At 40.5% G+C, this 22,612-nt stretch overlaps 1 protein-coding gene across 1 annotated transcript in view; it reads right to left on the reverse strand.

The window, feature by feature from the left end:
* Positions 1 to 22,606, reverse strand: part of Ugcg (UDP-glucose ceramide glucosyltransferase) — a 34,531-nt gene extending 11,925 nt beyond the window's left edge. Inside the window, exons 1-2 of the mRNA XM_004647263.3 lie at positions 22,381 to 22,606; positions 3,330 to 3,471 (exon numbers count right to left, since the gene is read on the reverse strand). Of these exons, the coding sequence (XP_004647320.1) occupies positions 3,330 to 3,471; positions 22,381 to 22,478 (240 nt within the window). The 5' untranslated portion in view covers positions 22,479 to 22,606. The remainder of the gene's footprint in view (positions 1 to 3,329; positions 3,472 to 22,380) is intronic.
* Positions 22,607 to 22,612: the final 6 nt, after the last annotated feature.

A 22,612-nucleotide genomic window follows, 5' to 3' on the forward strand; every position in this document is an offset into this window, starting at 1 on the left:
AAAAGAAAGGGGGGAGAGAAGGAGAGAGAGTGTGTGATTCCATGACAAAATGTATTCAGACCCCAAATGTCTACAACATTTGCTGGTACAGAGCTGGTGTTATTTTGTTTTTTGACTCAGGTTCTCACTGTGTATTTCAGGCTGGCCTTGAAATTTTGGTGATCCTTCTGCCTCAGGGATGCACTACATGAGCAGCTAACCTGGTTAACTCCTGAATGAGAAAATGATGCCAGGAAGGGGATGTTTCATAAAAGAACCACTCTAAATCCAAACTTTAGACTTCTCAAGAAAGGTCTGACTTACAGTTTTTCAAATTTATCTGATAAAGTCCTAATCTTTCAAACTTTATTTTACTGCATGTGTTAAGAATAATGTGTGCACACTCTTTCAGTCATTTCTATTTTTAAAATCCTTGCTAGAAGACTACTGGGTTAGAAAAAAAAATCTGTATATAGAGAGCTACATCGCTGACAATGAAGAATCTAAAACATGGCTCTGGTCTTATAACATTTTAAACCAGTTCTACACTGGCAAAATCAGCTCCTCCAGTATCACAATGCGCACAGCCCCGTTCTGTGAATCCTGACCACTAACTGAAATTCTCCACACGGCCAGAATTTCCTGCAATGAAGCCAGCAAGCCATTTCAGGTGCGGACATCTTGCGACAGCTACCATGTGTGCCAATGCCCCCCGAGTGCCCAATTTCATGGGCAATGGGCTGGGCGATCTTTCTCATCCTTACGTTTCACCTCTCAAAATATGTACCAATATAAAAATGGATTCATAAGATACTGAAAGCACAGAAGTCTTTCAAGGCAATTAGTACGGTACCATCCAAACTAACAGCCAGAAATTCAGGACAAGTACTACTAATAATTATGCTTGTGTATGTCTAAAATTAACTAAAATGTAAAACTTCAATATATGTTCAAAAATATTTTGTCCAAAATGGCCTACAGTGTAAATGGAGGAAGTTACACCCACAATAAAGATGTTTCCACACTTTGGTTCTCTGGTTGCGTCTGTTCACACTCAGATTAGTGTGATTTCACTGGTGTAACCTTTACTATCCGGGGCAACATTTCTCACCATGTTTGGTTTTTAAAAGAGCAATTAATTGGCGTGAGATCAAAATTCTCCCTGAGATTGCAGTACTCCACACTTTCCCCTCACTTTCCAAGTTTTCCATTTACATAGCTACCAATTCTTTTTAATTAGATAATAAATTACTAAAAAAAAAAAAAAAAATCTCCTGCATATGTCATTACTCATTTTGCAGAGGGTACCAAAATACCATTCTCCTCAACCAACTTTAACGCCTCCACGGGATAATGTAAATTTACGGCCAAAGACATAAGTGAAACTAGAGCTCGTGAGATGATTTTGAATTGTGATTTTAAAAATCTTTATTCAGAAGAAGGAATTAAGTATCAGCTCTTCCTAAAGATCCACAGCTAATGGACACATATATTCCCAGGGTTAAAAAGCCCTCTCTATAATTAACATGTGTGCTGGTTTCCCATTACTTACCAACTCACAGGGGCTACACCATAAAAATTAAATGGGCAAGGATTAGGAGCGATTAAATGGGGAAGGACAGATGACAGCTACACACTGAATGTAACAGTTTCCCAGTGACACATGCCTATTATTCTAAGCTATACACTAAGACTTATTCATAATGAACAAAACTATTCTCACACCAATATAAATAATTCTCCTTTGCATTTATTTATACACTCTGGGGTGCGAAAAACTTTAAATTTTCTTATTACAAGGCATATTTTATATATTTATCATTCTGAATTATAAAAGGCTATGTTTTATATTTAGTCTAAAAAAGTTAAATATATAAAATTTTATCCTCTTTTAAAAAATAATATTCAATTAAGTCGATGATACATGCATATTGAGATCTCTAAAATTATTAAATACAAAATACATAAACCAGAAGAAATTAAGATGTTTGGCTTTAAATTACTACTCAACGTTTAAACTCTAAAATTCATAGTGATAATACAAAAGTGACACCAAGAAATCTCCAAAACCAAACCACTGAACGATACTCAGGTCTACACAGTTACAAAGAGATGCACTGAGGGAGTGGCGGTGATCATAGGGCACACAGCACCAGCCTTTTATCACTGAAAGCTCTAAAACGTTTGCCACCCCTGAATTAAGGTCATCACACAAGTAAGTGTCTCTGCTGCTCCTTAGAGAAACAATGGCTAAAAGGAAGGAAAGATTACAAAAGCCAGCCACCAGAAGTATATATACAGCATCTTCCTTCTGAACATGTGAGCTACATTGTCCTGAGGAAACAGAAAGGGAGAACGTCAAGTGGGAAAAGTAGCTACGAAAAAGACCTGAAGCAATGGGTTAGAAACTCAAGGCAAGTGGAGACTACAAAGGAAAAACTTAACTGTGCTGAAAGTCAAGCAGGTAGAAATTCAAAGACATGTTCTTGACAGAACAGGCTGCAATAAGCAGCAAAGACATGTTCTGTACAAGTGATTTATTCTTTAAAAAGCAATCTCAACTAGGCAATTTATAAAGCTGCAGGAAAGCTAGATAAGACAATGAAGAACACTGAACTCCCCTAAGAGGTGAAATGTTAAAGAGAATTATAAAAGGAATACCTCTATCTCAAGAAAAATGGAAGCCCTTTAGTAACCTGAGTTTGCAGACAGCACAAATTATATTCACATGTGGTCATGAGCAATACAACTAGGGATTAAAAATCTGAACAGTGGGCTGGGAAGATGGTTCAGTGGAGTAAGCGCTTCCCTGGCAAGCACAAGGGCCTGAGTTCAATCCCCAGTTCCACCAAAAAAAAAAAAAAAAAATCTGAAGAGTAAGAAATTAAAAATTAGGTAAGATGAACTCCTTCTTTGCCACTTATCGCAGCCTATTCTATCAATTTCAAAGGGCATTTATGTTAGATCTAGTTGTCTCAGGTCCCATTTCAGACCAATAAACACTGTTTCCTCATTCTTGTGCCTCCTCTCCCTGTTGCTCGATATGCCTTACAAGGAACAAGATTTTTAGGTACAGATTATTAGCACTTGACAATGCCTGCATTCCAGGAGGTTTCCTTAGGGCTCTCTACTTCAGATGGACATATGAGTAGTCAGAAAGGGACTTCACTCCCATCACTGTTCTACGACTATTACTACTAAAGCTACTAAACTGCATGAGGCAAGAGCATGGTGAATTCTCAAAGCCATTCCCATATACAGTGTTGAAACTACTAAGTATTTATGAGAGAAAAACACACCCACAACCTTACGAGGTAAGCCCATTTCTAATTAATATAACATGTACTTACTTTGGGATAATCCAATTCAAAGAATGTCTCCAAGTTGTTGATTAGATTAGGGTCTACCCCTTTCAGTGGTTTCAAAAGGGACACACCTGGCAGCTTGCTGTATGGCTGTTTATCTGTTGCCTTCTTGTTGAGGTGTAATCGGCTAGAAAGCAAATGACACAAATTATTGCTAAAAAATATATTAATGCTACACCAATATACAGCAGATACAATCTATCAATGAATTGCTATGCTGCACTGTCAATTGAAATTTAAAAAACAACAACAACAACAACAACAAAAAAAAAAACCCTAACATCTTTCCAAAGCAGAAGACCTGAAAATGAAGGGAAGTAACACTAAGTAAGCTTACACTTTAGGAAAACCAGAACAAAGTCGAACAAACATTTCAACAAACTTAGATGCCTCATCAGAACTTAGCCATCCATGCTTTGTACCTATTGTCAATTGCTGAGGTCAACGCTTCAAAACTATGCCAGACATAGAAGAGGAGGGATCTCAATTCACTGCAAAGAAATAAATGACAGTGCTAGCCCACAGTAAGACTGCCCTTCCTCTCAAACTGCAATCAAAATGACCAAATAATAAAATCCTTAACTATTATTTATTTTTTGGTACCAAGGATGGAACTCAGGACCCAAGTGCTTATGCCACTGAGCTATCTCCCTGGCCCCAAATCCTTATCTATTCCAGAAAAATACAGAATAATGAGAATGTTTGATAAAATGTTGTAATAAACTGTCTAGATAACATATGATTAAAAATGCCGAACAACCACCACAAAAAAGCAAGAAAATGGGTTTACTGAAAACTCCCAATATTCAAAACAAAGAAAGACAGGAGTAGAACAGAGGAAAGTTGCAAGAAAAAAAAAAAAATCACCATGAAAAAATGTCTATTAATGACATGCAGACATTATCGGTATCAGCGGTTAATAGAGAAGTTGGCCAGGGTTCCCATTGCTGGAGCATCCCATGGTGCTACAGCACAAGGTTTTACGAAGAACACCGCCGAGAGAGAAGGTGCCCCAATGAACATCATGCTGTCAAAACAAGAGATGCCATTCAGCAGGAAGGCAAGGTCTCTGAAGGTCCTGGACGACTTCCTCTCTGGTTCTCATGATCACACTGCAAGTACTTCTCCTAATGAAGGCTCTAAGCCTCAACAGTAATCAGACAGTAGACTGATCATGGATCCATCTGCAAGATGTTTCAAAAGCACATGCTTTTCTGCATTTTAGTATCTTGAAATCAATGGCATCTTATAATTACTGCCAGCCAGATGGCAATCGTTAATAGTACCCTGTAAGCCAACCAAAAAGACCTCTTCTTTTACAAGGGGGAAAAAAAAAGGCCAACCCAACCCCACTAGTATCATCAATGCATCACTGAACTACACTATGAATCTGTGAAGTACTTCTCAAAGCACACCAATGCCATTCCCTAGATCAACTAAGGCTCATGCCCAGTTAATTAAGGCCAGGGTATAGTACAGCAGCCAGCACCTGTTTCTTTTTCTTTTTTTTTTTTTTTTTTTGGCGGAACTGGGGATTGAACTCAGGCCTTTGCACTTGCCAGACAAGCACTTATTCTACTGAGCCATCTCCCCGGCCCCTAAGCCATCTCCCCGGCCCCACCTGTTTCTAATATGGCCACGGAAACACTTTTATAGCAACAAGTTATGTACAATAGAATTTCTTTGTTATTGTTTGTCTGTCTTTTTGAGACAGGGTCTTGAGCTCATTTTGTATCCCAGGCTGGTCTCAACTCTCAGTGATCCTCCTGCCTCAGCCTCCCAAGTGCTGTTTGTATCACATATTTAACTGATTGAACTAGTAACAGGTTCAAGTAGTTGAAAGCACTAAAAACATAAAGAGATTCTCATAAAAGCTGGCCAAGAGAACATTTTTAAATTGGAAAAAAAATTGTCACAGTGCTACTCAAAGTGTTGTCTAAGAATGGCTTTTCACAGGTCTATATGAGAAAGGCCAGTGAAAAGCGCAAAGTTTCACAATAATCTGACATAGACCCAAGCACATGATCATCAATTAATTTTTTTCTGGAGTTTGTCACAATTATCAGTCTACAGCAGATTAGAGAACTTTAAACAACTAATTTCAAATTAACAGAGTTTGGAAAATACTAATATAGAGGGCTACCCAGAGACAAAACAACTATCTAAAACTTAAATAACCACAGAAATGATCACACTCCCATTTCTAACAAACCAGCAGACCTGGGGAAACCTACAAGGCAACTAGATTGCTGGCAGGAAGTTTGTATCACACATTTAACTGACTGAACTAGGAACAGGTTCACATGGTTAAAACCACTAAAGATACAAAGAGATTCTCATAAAAGCTGCCACCCACCTCTACCCATCTCCCATCTCCCTAATTCCAATAACCACTTCCACAGCATTATTAACATGTTCACAAAGGGGCCACAGTTTGTATGTTTCAGTGCCTGGAAGCTATCATTTTAATTTGATCATTCCCACGGGCTTGAACCACCCGTAGTGTACATGTATGACTGTCACACTGAGCGGCTTACACCACGTCTTAGGTTTATGATTATAATCAAAGAAAGACATGATTTAGCATTGAAACATATAAAAGTGATTAGATCTGTTTGTACCATCAATGATACAAGCTGCACGATGGGCCAGCCATGCATGTATCACAGGTGGTTCAAGTCTGCAGGAACATGTTTATTTTTTACATATCCTTCCAGAGATATTTTAAAATAGGTACAGGCCAAAACATGCACACAAACACATACACAGTGACTTACATACACACACACAACTATACACTATCTTCTCTTTTGTGATTCAAATGTTACAGCACGTTCTAAATACAGGACTGAACTTTTAGGAAAAGTCCTGACACTCAGAGGAGGGTAGGGTTGCTGCTTACTTGCACTCCGTCCTGAGGGTTGTGGAATAAAAGGAACCCTGGAAAACACCTCCCATGTGGGTTTAGGGCCCAGCATGCAAAGTAACTGTTGCTGCCTGAACAGAACCCTAGAGAAGGAATGAGAGAAACCATCATCTATCACCACGAATATGTGACAAGAACCAGTGTCTAGAAATAGAATGCGAGCTGGATTTCCAGAAATGACCCAGAAGGTATCAGAGAATGGGAAGTAAAAGACAGAAGTCATGAAATAGTTGAAGATGTGAATGATGGGACAGACGAAGATTCCAGTAGTTCTCATATATTTGGCCCCTTTGGTGATCATGCATGCTAGGAAACTGTCTCAAAACAAAATACGGACCAATTTACAGAGAAACTCAGCCCATTAATAATTTCACAGAATTTGGCAAACTTTAGATTAAAAACAACACCCCAGCTTTAAGTTTTTGGTCAAATTTCAGAGTGTATCCTATTTCCCTTCTCCTTTATTAAGATGTTTTATTTAAATAATTTAGATACACTTTAGATATCCTCCCATCCTCTGAAGCTCTTCATATCAAGAGCACAGTATTGTATCATACTCATTTTGACTTCTCAAACAATGAAGGCTCAAGGATGAATCGGACTGGCATTACATCTGAAATTTCTACCCAAAATTATAAGCCAGATTATACTCTAAAACTTCGTAAAAGTCTCATTTGTACCCCTCCTCTGTCTCTGCATCAGCCTTTATTATTTGCCTTCCATACTAAGTGGTATGCTTGGAATGCACTCCCTAGGACAGTGACAGCAAACTCGAACTGCAACCCCAAACCCACTTACTTATCACAAAGTGCCAACACCGCTATTGAACCTAAACAAGGAGGTTTCAGTTTAGAAAACAAAACAAAAAAAAAACCCAAACTGGGGGCTGGGGAGATGGCTCAGTAGAATAAGTGCTTGCATAGCAAGCGCAAGGGCCTGAGTTCAATCCCCAGTTCATACACACACACAAAAAACCAAACCAAAAAACCCAAACTCATACATTAACATCTTTTGTCTTAAAAGAAAAATACCCATCCATGATCGAGGTTCCCACCCACATGCTGTAGGTTTGCCACCAGTGCCCTTGGATGTCGGATCCCCCAAATGTGACTGACAGCCCATCTGAATGATGTCTCAAGTGGTCGCAGGGCGGAGCCCTCTGAGTGAGCTGGTGCTGAGGGGCTCTGTCTGGCCCTACAAAGTTGACTGGTTTCAAGCTAGTTCTTACTGTTTCTCAGCTGAGTGTTTCTGCATTAGGCTGATGGAATGCCACCGAGGCTATGGCCTCCACACGCTGCACAGCAGGGATTTCTCACAGAAGCCCTTTTCTACCCTCAGACTACAGCAGCAAGATGACTTGGTTGTTTGCCAGGACACTAGGTCTATCACTTCCTCAGTTCCTGCTTCTGTACTGAGAATCCAGTTCTACTCTCCTATCATGCACTTTGCTTGCAGCCTTGAACTTTTCTGGATGTATAACATACACATTATAAAGCCACATGTGGAACAAAAACACTACTAGCATCCCAAAGGCCTAGCACATCCCCCTATATTTACTCCTATTTACTGGCTTTCTCTTGGCCAATCACTACCCTGACTGAGAACACCACAGAACACTAGTTTTGCTACTTTCAAATTCTATGAAAATATAATCCTACTGGACAAACCCTTTTGCAGCTGGCTTCTTCTAAATTATGTCAGTGAGACAGCCATACTGCTACATTTGGTTATAGTTTATTCTTTCTCAGTAAAGTACAGTGTTTCTTGTCAAAATACCACATTTTATTTTCTGTTGAGTTAGGCTGTTTCAGTCTGATGCTATTACAAATAATGTACAGCTTTGTCTCTGTCCTTACACAAATTTGTGGTCCCCTTTCCCTTGGACCTTCAACTTTTGGAAAGATGAAGAAACAAAAGAATGAAATTACTCTCCTATTCAGGGGTGGGGGGAATCAGACAAAGCATAGCAAACACATTTTAGAATACAGGGCACTAGGACAGCGATGCCTGAGACATGGAAGATGACTGAAGTGAGTGCTGCCACTGCCCCGGCTTGCAGCTTCAAGACCATTTCCAGGTTACGGCACAGGGATGGTAGAACCATGCAGAGGGGATGGAGTTGTGTATGGAAAGATGTTTTCATCCAACACTGTCAGGTACACAAAGGACATGGACAACAAAAACAGTAAGGGAGGAAAAAAAGTAAACTGAATTCAGCAAGATTGTTGGGGGAGTGTTATGAATGTCATCCTTATGTAGCACAAACGTGCACCATTAAAAAAAGAAATGTTGCTGGAATTAGAATTAGCAGACAACACTGACTCACTGCTCCGCATTCCCTCTTCATCTCTGGAACATGGAGACTTCCCTGTCTTGTTTTCGAGCTCTGTGTATTATCATTTCAGCACTTCCACATGTTGAGGCTTTCACCTGTGCATAGGCTACTTTCCAGTGGGAAGTAACTCCTGTCCTAATCTCTGCAAATGCAGTGTGATACAGATTATCTAAGCACGTTTGCAACACTTTTGGAGGAGAGAAAGAAGCCATCTAACTTGTGCTAAGAAGTGTTCCTTTAAAACTCACATGCCAAGTGTGTGCTAGAGCGCTTGAGAGAAATTCTAAGTCTTACCCTCTACAGCTCCCCACAATTGCTGAAACAAAACCTGCATTTTAACGAGACCTCCAGGTGATCCACGAGCACTTTCATGGCTGGAAGCACTGCTTACAGACTCTCCTATAAGCTCTTCCTCAGCTCCAAGCACAAGGCTGAAAAGGTAGCTCACCCATTCTGTAAGAAATACTGTGAAAAGTCCAAAAAGAAACCAGGATAGTTTTTGTAATTATAGAAAAGAAGGAAACACAAGCAGCAGAGCTGGACAGTACAGAAAAATACTCCAAAGTAAAAAAAAGGTGCACAGGCTAAACATGGAATAGAAGGATGCAGAGGAAATGATGAATAAAGAGAAAGTGTGAATTCAGTATTCACAGGGCTTGCCCAATTATTGGAGAGGGCTGGCGGGATTAAGGAGGGTAGACATGGGCTCCCAGGTTTGCAGTTAACTAACTAATGACACTAATTAAAAAGTCTGGGCAGGAGATAGGAAGTACAATGAGAACTGAGCATTGTACTAAGTTGTGCTTAAGACATCTGGTGAGCCAGTGGTCTGTAACAGTCCTTAGACACAGTCTAACAGGAGGTCACATCCAATGATCCAGCCGGAGTCCAGAAATCTGCAGTCTCTGAAGCATCTCAGATGCTTCTGGCGTAGGCTTGTTACTGGAGATGAATGCAGGACGGTGAGCTCCACTTGAAGAAACACTACAGGAGACTGAATCTGCAACAGCCTGGCAAAGTAGTGACACAGAGCTTTCTTCCCAGTTGGTAAAATTCTTGAATAAGCGAAAAGGAACTAAACAAACAGATGCAGAGCTCAGAGGGAAGGTTCCCTTAGAACTAAAAATGTGAGAGCCAGTCATATGCTATTTGGAGGTAGTCAAGAATAAAAATCTAGAAGCAGTAATACGTGAAGGAGACAAGGAGTAAGCGGTAATCAAAAGTAGAAAGACAGCTGGGGTAACAATAAAATCAGAGGACAAGTGAGGATGGCTGTTTATTTTTCAGTGGGTCAAGAAAGACCATTGGGGGACTGGTGAGATGGCTCAGTGGTCTAAAGTGCCTGCTTACACAAGTGCGCAGGGACTGCAGTTCGATCACAGGCACCACATGGCGGGCCAGCCCTGCCCCCAGGGTGGGCTGAGGGGGCCACACACACACAAAAAGAACATCACATTCAGACAGCAGAAAAAGCTTCTGTAAAAACCACGTGTGTTCATTTAGTGAATAAGTTAACTTAGATTTTCACTGTTAGAAAAGAAAATTTTCACCGTGGAAGCTCCTGGAGGCGAGGGGAACACAGGCACATAGTGGTTATTGGGGTCACCGTTTTTGTTTCCTTTTTAAATTTGTCCTTTGTGGTATGCGGTGGAATCCTGAGCACTATCAGACTAGAGCAGTGTGCTGTATTTTTACACTGAAAAGGTTGGGAACGTGTGATTTGTGCATAACTCTGTAAATAGACAGTAAACCCAGCTACACTTGCAAAATGGTTTTGTATTTTAGAATTTCTGTATCAAACAAAATGTTTTAAGACTGTAAAAAAATAATTAGAAGAGCATTAAATCCAGAAAAGAGTCAAGACACAAACTAACTAAACCGATGTCCTCTATGTATTTAGTGACTTCTGAGCCCAGCTGCCAGGGACAGGGCAGTTGATGGAACACAGGAGTAGACTGATGAAACTCAGGTTAAAAAGAAAACGAATGGTAGGTGAGAAATGGCAACAGCGACTAAACACCAGTTTCTCTGAAACCTGCTAGTGGTGGGAAAGGCTGTGGAGCAGCTAGGTGTACAGGAGGAATTTTTAGTCTAATTTTGTACGAAAACTCTCATGTATAAGCTAAGGAGAAAGAGCTAGCCAAAAGATAGAGAAAGAAAATTTTTTTTAAAAAGCAGGATAAGCTTCACAGTGTGAAGTAGGAAGTTAAGATAATCTGCCAAGCGTAGGGTAGAAAAGCGAAGATTTAGTAGCGTTAGTAGTACTAAATATAGAAACAAAATACTACCAGAGGCACTGTAGGCTAAGCTGAGATCTGAGATCATGAATGTGTGGCAGTACTAATCCGCATGGCGTGGGGTTACCCTGCGCGGGATTCGGCAAGCTGAGAAGCTATAAATTATTGGAAGGATTTGGGATAACAGGACAGACCAACAGCAGGAGGCCCCAGCAAGGTGAAGCAAGGCAGGAGGCAGGATAACGCAGCCAGCGAGGAATTGCGGGCTGTGGGCTAACCAGAGAACTAAACGAAGGCAGCAGCAGGTCAGTGCTGGAGCCGGCGGTGGGAAAGCAGCCAGGCGGTCCTCCTCAACCTGGGCTGCACATCAGAGGCGCCAGGGGAGTTTTGACAAAAGCCTGATACCACAACCAATTAAATCAGACTCAGGCAGCATTTTTTTTTTTTTTTTTTTTTTTTTGGCCTTCCATGTGACTCCAAACTCAAAGTGGAGAACCTCTGGTCTAGGAAGATTACATTGTTTCAGGAAAAGAACAAGGGTGAGAGGGAGACTTTTGGGCCCACCCAAAGATCTGAGATGGATGACACTGCAAGCCCGTGTAGGAGCAGCTCAGTGTGTGAGGGTGGGAAGCACAAGAGAGGAGAACACACAGGGCCTTCTCCACCACAATCCAAATGTTTCCAATTGCCATAAGCTAAGACTTACAGAAAACAGATATTCCACAGATATCCTGTATCCTGTCCCTATGATTTACTTCCGGGGTTATTTTTAGGTGACCTCTGGCAGTCTATAGCATAGTGATTTAAGAGCAGGGGTGGGTGGCAGGCTGCCTGGATTTCTTCTCTGCTACCTGCGTCCTTGAACACATTACTTCTTTATCTTAATTAAAAAAAAAAAAAAGTGTGCATAATAGTTCCTACCTCAGGATAGCTCAAAAAAATACATGAGAGTAAGCCACAAAGTAAACATTCAATGATAGCTACTATTTGCAACAATAAACAAGAGCCCCGTTCTGCTACAATTTCAAGGGCAGTTTCCACCAAAAGTAACGTATGTAAATTACTATAGTTCCAAAAAGGATGTAGACATAAGAAATGAAATGGGGAGAAAGGAGACAAGGGCAAAAAAAAATTTACACAATTCAAAACCTGTACTTTTAAAGACCACAGCTTCAGGACACAATCTAAGCTACCCAAGGTTATCCTTATCTGTACTCCCTACAGGTTTTACTTAGGTTCCACTCATCACACCCAAAATTCCTTAAAGATACTACAAATTCACAAATTAGGTTACTGAGTAGAGAGCAGAAACCTGACCTTAAAGACTTAGCAGGGCTTGGTGGGGCAGCCTCAGGCCAACCACAGGGAGGCTAAAGGCAGAAATCTAAGGCCAGCCTGGGCTACAGTGACTTCAAGACTAGCCTGAATGTGTTTCCCTGGCAAGTGCAAGGGATTGAGTTCAATCTCTGGTTCTGCAAAAACAAAAACAAAAACAAAAAAACCTAGCCTGAATTACAGAGCTGAATCACAGAGGGGCACCTCCTTTCAAAAACCCCAAAACAAACAAAAAAGAGTGACAGAGCAAAATGTTTTTAGCAAAACAATTTAATCCCTTATTTAAAAAAAAAATACAATGTGACTGGGGAGATAGCTCAGTAGAGTAAGCCAAGTGGAAGGGCCTGAGTTCAATCTCCAGTTCCGCCAAAAATAAATAAATAAAAAAAATTACAATGGCTAAAGTTAGGATACTGTGAAAGAAAAAGAAACTACTAAAAATGGGAGGAATAGCTGGGAAGAGGGAAAAAGAGATGTATTTTTGGATTGCTTGAATAATTGTAATGCTGATTTCTACTGGTCTATTGAAAGGAACAGTTAATGCTTGAATTTATTTTTCTTTTTTAAAATTTTTTTCAACAACTGTGCACGCTTATGTCTGGTAATCTGAACTAAATTGAAGACAACAATATTGCTTAGTGGAATTTTTTTGTATCATTTCTAATTTTTCTTATTGGTTTTTATTCTTAAAAAAAAAAACAAAAAACAAAAAACAAAAAACAAAAAACAAAAAACAGGCTGGGGAGACAGCTTGGCGATCTAAGCACCTGACTGAAAAGCACAAAGAACCTGGGTTTGTTCTCTGGTAAAATGTCCATAATCCCAGCACTGGGGAGGCTGAGACAGGAGGATCACTATGAATGAGTCTGAGTTGTGTAGCGAGACCCTGCACCAAATAAATAAATATTTTAAAAAATACAAAGGACTGGTTTTATGCCTGCCCCAAGCAAAATAGACCATCCTTTTTTGATATAGGGGAAAGAAACTCCCAACCAGCTAGATGTCCAAAATGCCCTAAAATTGAGGAATGAATTCTGGGAACAATGGAGGTTAAGAGTAGGAAAAGTCTATTGAAAGGACAAAAAGCTGCTGTCAAGGAGGGACAGAACCGGGCCCAGGAAGTGGGGTGCCACCGACCCATGTCTCAAGGGTGTTCACTGAGCAAAGCTGTGAGGTGAGGCGAGCTGAAGGTGGGACAGAACTACGAACAATCAGTCCAGTAAGATCACAAGTACAGCTGCTCGGGTCATACTGACCCAATGGGAACAATCACAAGACGGGTGTGAGGTGGCATAAAACACGATTACAGATATAGTCGCTTAGGTAATACTGATTAAACAGTGAGCAAATGGATGCAAGTCTCATAGCACCAAATATTTAGGATACTGTACTTAAAGTTTCACAGTAATGAAAAAGTACAGCAACAAAGCAGCTATTACATTACCATAAATTATTATTCATTAAAAAAGCCTATTACTGCTTTTTGGATTTGGGTTTTGTTGCTTTAGCTGCATTTTCCTTTAGACTAGTACGGGGTGCTCAGCTGGGCAAAGTCGCTGTGTGCTCCAGCCTCCCTTAACGCCCTCTCCCCAGAGCCTGCAGCTCCCCGGAGCACAGTGTTCTGGGCACCAGCTGCAGTAGGGGCTCCACAGTGGTATTTTAACAACCTTCTTAGTTCTCCTAAAATAAAATGTCCCCCCTCCATTTAATTTTCAGAATTTCGATTTTATTACTTTTTTTTGAGATTTGGTTTTCTTTACATTCTCAGGGAACAGGAAGTGAGCTTCCTGTATGTACAGCCTGTCCATGGTTTTGATTTCATTTTTCAAGAGAAAAGTGATACTAAAACTTAAGCGGGCAATTTGGGGAAATTAGAAAGCTCAGTAAATTTTGAATACCTGTACCTAATTAAATCTAGAGCCACTCATTTAAAAAGAGAAAGCTATTCAGGTTATTAAGAGGTCACCGCCTCTCCGGCCAGGCTGGGAGACAGGGACAGGCTCTCACAGCACTGTTGCTGCAGGCCTGGACCTAACTGCAGCCAGCAGTGGGACAGTGGAGTGGAAGCACCTGGGGGTGATTTTCTCAGAGCATCTTCCAAGGCTGAGGTTCAAAGGTTGAGAGGGATGAATCATAGATAAAAGTGATAGGTCTTCAGGGCTCAGCCTTTTCTGTTGTCAACTAGAAAGGTTTAGGCACAGCTTCAAAAAAAAAAAAAAGAAAGAAAAAAAAAAAACCCTCCAGATGACTAATAAATATTCAGGAGTTCTGTGGGACTCTACAGCTGCCTCATCCGAAGGAACCCTGACTGGCTCTGAACTTATGGGGCAGCCTTATGCTAGCTCGTTTACTTTTTATTTCCTACCATCCCAATCTCTAAAACTCCCACTGTCTTTTCATCATTTTAAATAATGTTTTAATTTCCTCTCTTTTAGTTGGTGATTCTGTGGTTGGTACCATTTTTAACTGATTTCCTTCACAGTTTTGTATTCCATTTTACTATTAGCAAGAGGGCAAGTATGGTGGGAAGGGGAATCTGTGGAGAGGGTGACAAGTGAGCCGGGGTCAGCTCTTCCCCTGCAGGTGGCAGGCAGCAGCCCCTGAAGCAACCCTTGCTTGCAAAGTTTCTGGGGCCATAAGTGAGGTGCAAGAATTTCTACTCAAGGTTTCCAAGAGTGAAATATGGATTTTACAAGGACAAAGGTCATCTTGCTTAACAGCCCCAACTGTGCAGCTTTTATAGTTATGCTGTGTGCTTCGCTTGAACCAATTTATCTCTTCAGCTCCACATCATCAAGTTTTGTTAATATTTCATGTAAAATTAGGTTAATTGCTGTGTCAGCAGGTCCATACTCCATAGAATGTTCTGGAAGGCTACTGCTAGGTGTTTGATCAGCAGGTGTCAGGACTAATGTTACTGCCATAAAGCACTCCTTTCAGAATGGTACTGCATTATAGCAGGCTTCAGCAGTGGGGCACAACACACCTTTTAGTACAGCCTTAACTTTGTTGACCCAAGGTTCCCCTGAGAATGAAAAATAACCAATGGTGAATTAGCTATGGGAAAAAACAAATGAAGACTAGGGCTAGGGCTCAGTGGTAGAGCACTTACCTAGGAAAACTGTCTCCACCTGACAATTACAGAATATGAAGGAGTTCACCATAGAAAACTAAGAGATCTTTAAATTCTCAACAGTGCAAACCCCATCAAGACTTCACATGCATACACAGATTAACCTTAGAAGAATCAGCTCCATTGTATAGAAAACAGGGAGAACACTTTACTTTGCTGACAGCAACTAAGAAAGAAACCTAGCAGTTGATATCGATGGACTCTCCAGGCAGTGCTGAGAAAAACAGAAAACTCTCAAATGCAACATAAACTGAAAGGCAAATAATGAAGGTATTTTGTTCTCTTTATACACCTCTATAAAAATCAACCCCCTTTAAAGCTGAACTTAATGATAAAACTGTTTTGTGCATAAAATAAAAGCCCACAGGTGCAGGAAAAGCATGGACAGCTTTTTAGGATTTGCATTTGTGAGCTGATTCAGAAAAGCCCTGGGGGGCTGGGGAGATGGCTCAGTAGGATAAACATTTGATTGGCAAACGCAAGGATCTGAGTTCAATCCCAGCAAGGATCTGAGTTCAACCCCTGGTGTTCTGCAAAAAAAAAAAAGAGAGAGAGAGAGAGAGAGAGAGAGATTAGGGGCTGGGGAGATGGCTCAGTGGAACATACGCTTCCCTGGCAAGCGCAAGGGCCTGAGTTCAATCCCCGGTTCCGCAAAAAAAAAAAGAAGAAAGAAAGAAAGAAAAGCCCTGGGCTCTGCATTCCCAAAGGACACATGCAAAGGCAAGGAATATGCACAACAAGAGTGCTAATCCCTTTGGAAAACCTTTGAGGGAAAATTCAGATTTAACAAAAAATTTGAAGGTAAGTAAGCTCTTGGTATATATAGCCCAGTTTCTATTTTAACTTTCACCTGGTTAGTAATAGTAAGATAAATACATATTCCAGTTGGTTTTAGCAGTTTCATTAAAATTTATGGTCACTGAACATATCCCAAATTCTGACCATGTAACCTCAAACCACAACGGCCATCAATTAGAGTGAATTAACAAATTAACAGAAATCCCATATTGCTACTGGAGAAAACTACGTAAGATCAGTTGCTCAACACGCATTAACCGAGTGTTTAGTAGACCCTGGAGATAGAAAAGTAAATGAGACAACACCTCTATCTTCACACTTAAGTTTCTCACGTGGTAAATCCAAAGTACTGGGGACAGACTAAAAGGGCACACCTTACCTTCCATGGAGCTAAGCGCAAACTGACTTGGATGAAGAGTAGTTAAGCAGAACAAGAGAAAGAAAAATGAAAAGAAAAAAGAAAAGCAAGGAGAGGAAGTTCTAAAGAAAATACACTTGCATTCAGAGGTCTACCACTATCTGAATGTTGCTGAAGACACACGCATGTTCCAGGGGATGGCTAGCCACCCACGGAGCTGGGTAAGTCTCGAATTTTAATCTGAAGGCAATGGGGAGTCATGGTTTACACAAAAGGAAGGTTACAGTAAGAAAAACCAACCAGGAGGGGAGCAAGGCCATAGGCTGCAATAGCTGGGGGACAAGACAGTCCCAATAATCCGACGCATGTAGATAACTGAATCCCTGAGGTGAGGAGAAGGCAAGGACAGTGCAACGGAACCTCAGTGAATAGCGATGATGTGTAATTTTCACTTTGATCTTTAAAGTTGCTATATGATAGTTAACTGTAACTTCCAGGTAGTTTCAAGGGGCTCAACCACTCAAATGCCTCATTCACTTATCAAAAGGTATTCCTGTGGTGCTGATCCCGCATGATCCAACCTTTGAGCACAGTCCCTGTGCGTCCTCAGCAAACAGGAGCTCTCAATTTACATCCCGCATCCCACCCCAGATTAGAACACCGATGTATTTACGAGGTGAAGGCAAAAATCATATACTCACCAAATGCTAAAACTTTAGGTTAAAAACACTAACTTCTGATGAGTAGTTATCTCAGTGATACTCAATGAGTGCACCTTCCACCCAAAAGCCAGGCAGCAGGTGTGTAAGTTGTGGTATTAGAAACATTAAAAATGTCCTATTTCTAGAAAGCAGAAATTAACCTGGAAAATGCTCCAAGAAAAGGATCTTTGCTTTCCTAGAGAAGAGCTAATATTTGTGGATTTGGGAAGTATTTTCCTGCTACTAGCACTTTCAGTCAACTAACAGAAAAAATACATAACCTAATGTAATTTTTGAATAGAGAGGGGAGGAGAGAAGGCAAGGTGTCCTGCTTAGATATCTGTATCACCCAGCAAGATAATTCCAGAAGGGATAAAAGGCAAGAAAACTAGTTTCAAACTTCTGTGTAATTTCACCATACTTCCCAACTATCTAACCATACTATAGTTCACAAAACAAAACATCTCATAAAGATCACGCCAATCATTCAGGCGTGGTGGTGGTGTACGCTTGTAATCCCAGCACTCTCAAGGCTGAGGCAGGAACTGGGAATTCGAGGCCGAGCTGGGCTACACAGTAAGTTCAAGACAAGCTGGATGTACATAAAAACTCCTGTCCCCTACATAAAGGCAAAATCACTTCATCAATTCTGTCTGGTCCGTTAGCCATAAACAGAGTTGTTGGTGGCCCATGCCTATAATCCCAGCACTCAGGAGCCTGAGGCAGGCAGTAGCTCAAGGTAAGCTTGGGCTACACAGTGAATTCTAGGTCAGCCTAAAATGCACAGCAAGACCCTGTCTCAAAAATAAAACAAAATAAATCCTACTTGTTTGAGAAAATTAAAAATCTGGAGAATCAGACCCTTTTGACAAGTTCACATCTGCCATCTGAAATATTAAATGACTAAGTCTCAGGAATGAGCAAGACAGCTGACAGATACCAATGAGCAGAGATGGTTTCAAAACCTCGGATATACTGGCTGTCTAGTTAGTAAGTTATTGATTTTTAAATCTGCAGGCTTATAGAAATGGCAAGACACTAGTGAAACCAGAAAAATATAACATCCCCTGAACAAGAACAGTTCACTGAATTAATCAAATTCATTTGTTTTTTAATACAGGGGAAAATTTAGCTCTAGCTCGTAAGAACAGACAATAAAACAAGTAGAAATTAAATAGATCCTAATACACTGTATTGAATATTTTAAAAACAACCTCCGTTTTTAAGTGCTTTACCATTCTCTGCAGTAATTTTATTACAATACTTGTATTAAACATTTTAATAATTAGAAGCTTGTAGATTATATTCCTTAACCAGACACTGAGCCAGATATATTTTCCAAAATAGCTTCCATTTTTACCAGCTGTAAGGACAAGCACAAGTTCTCATAAGACTATCACTATCTCTTACTTTTTTTATTTCAGAAAATGACTATACAGGGGCCACAAAACATTTATCAGAAAACATACCCTTTACTAAAACAGACTATTTAGCATAGTATTTTAACCAAAATATTGTTGCCCAAGTTCTTTTACCTTGCATGTTAAATGTTGAGTTTAATTGAGATTTTACTAAATACTGTAGTGTTAAAAAAAAAAAAAATGCTTGGTTCTCTGCTTGAAAACACCTGGATAGTATCTTTATTTCAATTTTTTAAAAGGTATCAAGTCAGACATGCAAAAATAAAATCTATGAAAGCAGGCTCAGACTAGAAGGTATAAAAGGTAATTTATATGTACATTAGTCTACAGCTTGCTTTACATCAGTTATCCATTTCAAAAAATATTCACAAGATTCTTGTACTAAGCAACTCACTCTACCATGGTATAAAGTCAATTGTGTTTTTTTCATGTAACTTCTTGGAAACCTGTTATTATCAGTAAAACAATTTGTGTGGGTCATTGGAAATAACTATAAAGCCTCTCTATAGTGCCTCAGCTAAATTAAATGTCTGCTTAAAGTACTTTAGGACTTCAATATTTGGTCTTTATTATTAAGCACAAAAAGTAGAACAACTCCAGAGTTATCTCTAGTCTGAGTATATCCATTTCCAGATGGTTATGAAATATCAGGATGTATCAGTAATATTAATTTTGATGAAAGCAGCATGACATTTATCAGTGTACGTATATAATGGGGGGTGGTGGCATATCACAGTCCCAGGTGGGAAAAAAATCGGTTTTCTCCAGGGCCAGCTATAAATCTAATAATTTCAAGATGCAAAGATAAGATTATCTAAGACTGGGGCCAGAGATACAGCTCGGAGGTACAGCACTTGTCTGGCAAGCACAAGGTCCTGAGTTCAATTCTTGGCACACACACAAAACATTACCTAAGACTCTGAAACAAAGATTCTGAAGTTCAGCTTTAAGTAAAAATGTATAAAAAGTAAAAATGTTTTTGTAAAAGACTAAGGAGAAATTTGCCTCATTAGTTATAAAATTTTCACTAACTGAAACAGAGGATACCAGTGTAGAAACAAATTTTATAAAATGTTACTTTAAGATCTGGAATATACCCAAGTACAAAGAATTTTATAATAAAGAGTATTTTCAAAACAGTGGAATAATCAAGTTATCATCCGATTCATAATTCTGGGACCTGTGGCTATTTAACAAACCAAAATTAGGGCTCTAGATTTCATTATATACCAAAGAAAAATACTGGGCAAGTTAAAGCATAAAATGCAAAAAAACTTCAGTACCATAAGGAAACAGACTTAACATTTTGCAATCATTATATTAATTTAGGAATAAGGATAAAAAGTATTACAATGAAGTGGGAAAAAAATATAAGGAAAGAAAAGACTTGTCTACTTAAAACACACTTTTCTCCAGATTAATTACATGGGCAAAGTTGAAAAGACAATAAAACATACTGGAGTGAAACGCGCACGCGCACACACAAGCACACGGCCCCCCCCCGCGGGGGTGTGCTCAGGCATACACAGTCCCGCAACATATAACAGGTAACAGAAGAATTAGCTTTACCTGAAAAACACAACTCTGCAACAGATTGCTGCACTGGCAAAAGACAGTAAGTATATAGTTTAAAAACCAAATGTACGTAACACATAAAATATGAAAAAGTGTTGAACAGTGCAAGTACTCAATTTAAAAAAAAAAAAAAGGTGAAAAGCCCGACAGTAAGGCAAATGGAGACCATCATACAATGTCAGGTCTACAACAGATGTTCCGGTATGTGTCAGAGTCTAAAAGGTACACCACTTTGGATGCAATTGCTCCTTCAGAAATGGAAACTTTGAGCTACTTCTCAAAGATATATGAATTACAACTCATCACAAGGACTTATGGATGTCAGTGGTGGAGCTCTTGCCTAGCCTTCGGGAGGCCCAGGATTTGATCTCTAGGAGAGGGGAGAGGCGGGAAGAGAAGGCAGGAAGGGTGGGAAGAAGACTGGAAGGAAGGTAGTTCACGCAGTGAGTGGTGCGCTGACACAATGAAGAAGGCCAAATGCCCAGCAGTAACAACTATTAGTACCTCATAAACTAAGACACTGCCCAAAGGTGATATATATACTTTTGACAGGAAAAACCAATGGCCAGGACATCTTGCCTGATAGCTCCCCACAAGGAGCTGCTTTGGGTGTCTTCTTTCTCCCTCTTAGTTCTAGCATCCACAACAGTGTTTGTACAAAACTGTTTCTCAGCAACCATTTATTAAATAGATGATTTTTGCAGCCAGGTACAAAACAATAATCATAACACCATCCTTGGCCTCTCCCTTCTTCCCTCCCCTTTCTCTCCCTCACACAGAGAAAAGTATAATTGAGAGGAGAGGAACAAAAAGGTTATCAGGGTGATGTTGTTTTGCGGTGTTTATGTTACCTTTCTTCTTTATTCCTTTGTATTTTCTAAATTCCTTACATAGTAAGCTTTTTTTTTTTTTTTTGGACTGGAAAAAGTATCAAAAATTTCAAAGAACCTACATATTAAAAATGAACTCCAGAATGCGTTCAGCAGATGCAGCTCAAAAACTCCAAAGCACTAAGATCCGCGATTTTGAAAAGTGGCACGTTCTTTCACTTTCAAATATCACTATCTTTACAAGCAGCATCTTGCTTCAGGATTAAGAAGCGCCACACTAAAGCTCAATATTCCAAAAGAGAAAAGCACACTTTTTATGTAATAAGAAAAAGACTACCTCATTTCTTAAAAATCATCCACTCAAAAAAAAAAAAAAATCATCCTCTCTTCTAATATATGCCCATTCTATTCCAGTTGCTAAAAACCATTCCACTTTTTTCTTTCAGGCTAAAAAACCAAGTCAATCTAGATCAGCAATGTGCTCTACCACAATCCTTCCGTTTACTGACACAGGCAGGCTTCATTTTCAAGACACATAACTGAAGCATTAAATCTAGCCACATATCCCATATTTCTCTCCACCACTATCTAGAATAAAGTTATTTGGATTTTTTTTTTTTTTTTTTTACTTCTCCCTTCCTTCTAGAACGTAAGCTCCTTGAGGACAGCAATTCTGTCCTGCTCCCCTCGGTGTCACCAGCTCAAGAACAATGAATGGCATCTAGTAGGCCTGGGGAAGTATTTCTTAAATAATGAAAAGATGTGGAGGGGAAGGATCAAAAATCTGAACAAGGTAATAAACGAAGGCCTGAAAATTCAAAAGAAAACCATACTGAAATGCACACACTACCATGTCTGAAACCCGCGCTGCCGGTCAGGATTTTGGTGGACATTTTTCAAGATGGACAGGTGCTTTACACCTATTTAAACACAGGGCTTTTTCGGAAGAAAATCTACAGGGAGGTCTCTCCAGGTAACCAGCGCCCAGAAGAGTGGAAACCATCATCACTATCGGAAATGTAGCCCTTACCGACAGGGAAAAAAAAAAAAAAAAAAAACACCATACATCTTGGCCCAGATGAAAAACCACGCGAATTCAACACAATCAACCTAGCAAGCAGCCTTCCGCCTGACACGTAGGAGCCAAGCAGCCTCCTTCTCCGGCTCCGCAGTCCCCTGCAGCCCAGCAACCTCTTCCCCGGTCACTCTTTGCTCCTAAAGACCCTTCAGTCCCGCTCAAACCAGCTCAAGGGGACCAGGGATGAGGACACGGTCGGAGCCTTACCCTGCTCCACCCCACCCGAGCGCGGCCCCTTCCCCGCGCAGAAGCCCCCGGCTCGCTGGCGCCCGAGCTCTCGCCTCGCCCCCGCCCGCGCCCCCCACTCACGTGTAGATGATGGCCATGAAATGCATCAGCCACAACACCATGAAGAGGACGAACCCGAACACGGCCATTCCCTGCTGGGCCAGGTCCTGCAGCGCCATCCCCCGCCCGGCCCACTCCGGCCGCCGCCGCGGACAGCGTTCCCGCCGGTGGAGCGCGGGTGGGCGCCCGCTGCGGGGGCGCGGGCCGGGCGAAGGTGCGAGAGGAAGGGGCGGAGGGGTGGGGACGGAAGGGG

Source organism: Octodon degus, unplaced genomic scaffold (assembly GCF_000260255.1).
Source record: "Octodon degus isolate 3935 unplaced genomic scaffold, OctDeg1.0 scaffold00297, whole genome shotgun sequence".
NCBI classification, from domain to species: Eukaryota; Metazoa; Chordata; class Mammalia; order Rodentia; family Octodontidae; genus Octodon; species Octodon degus.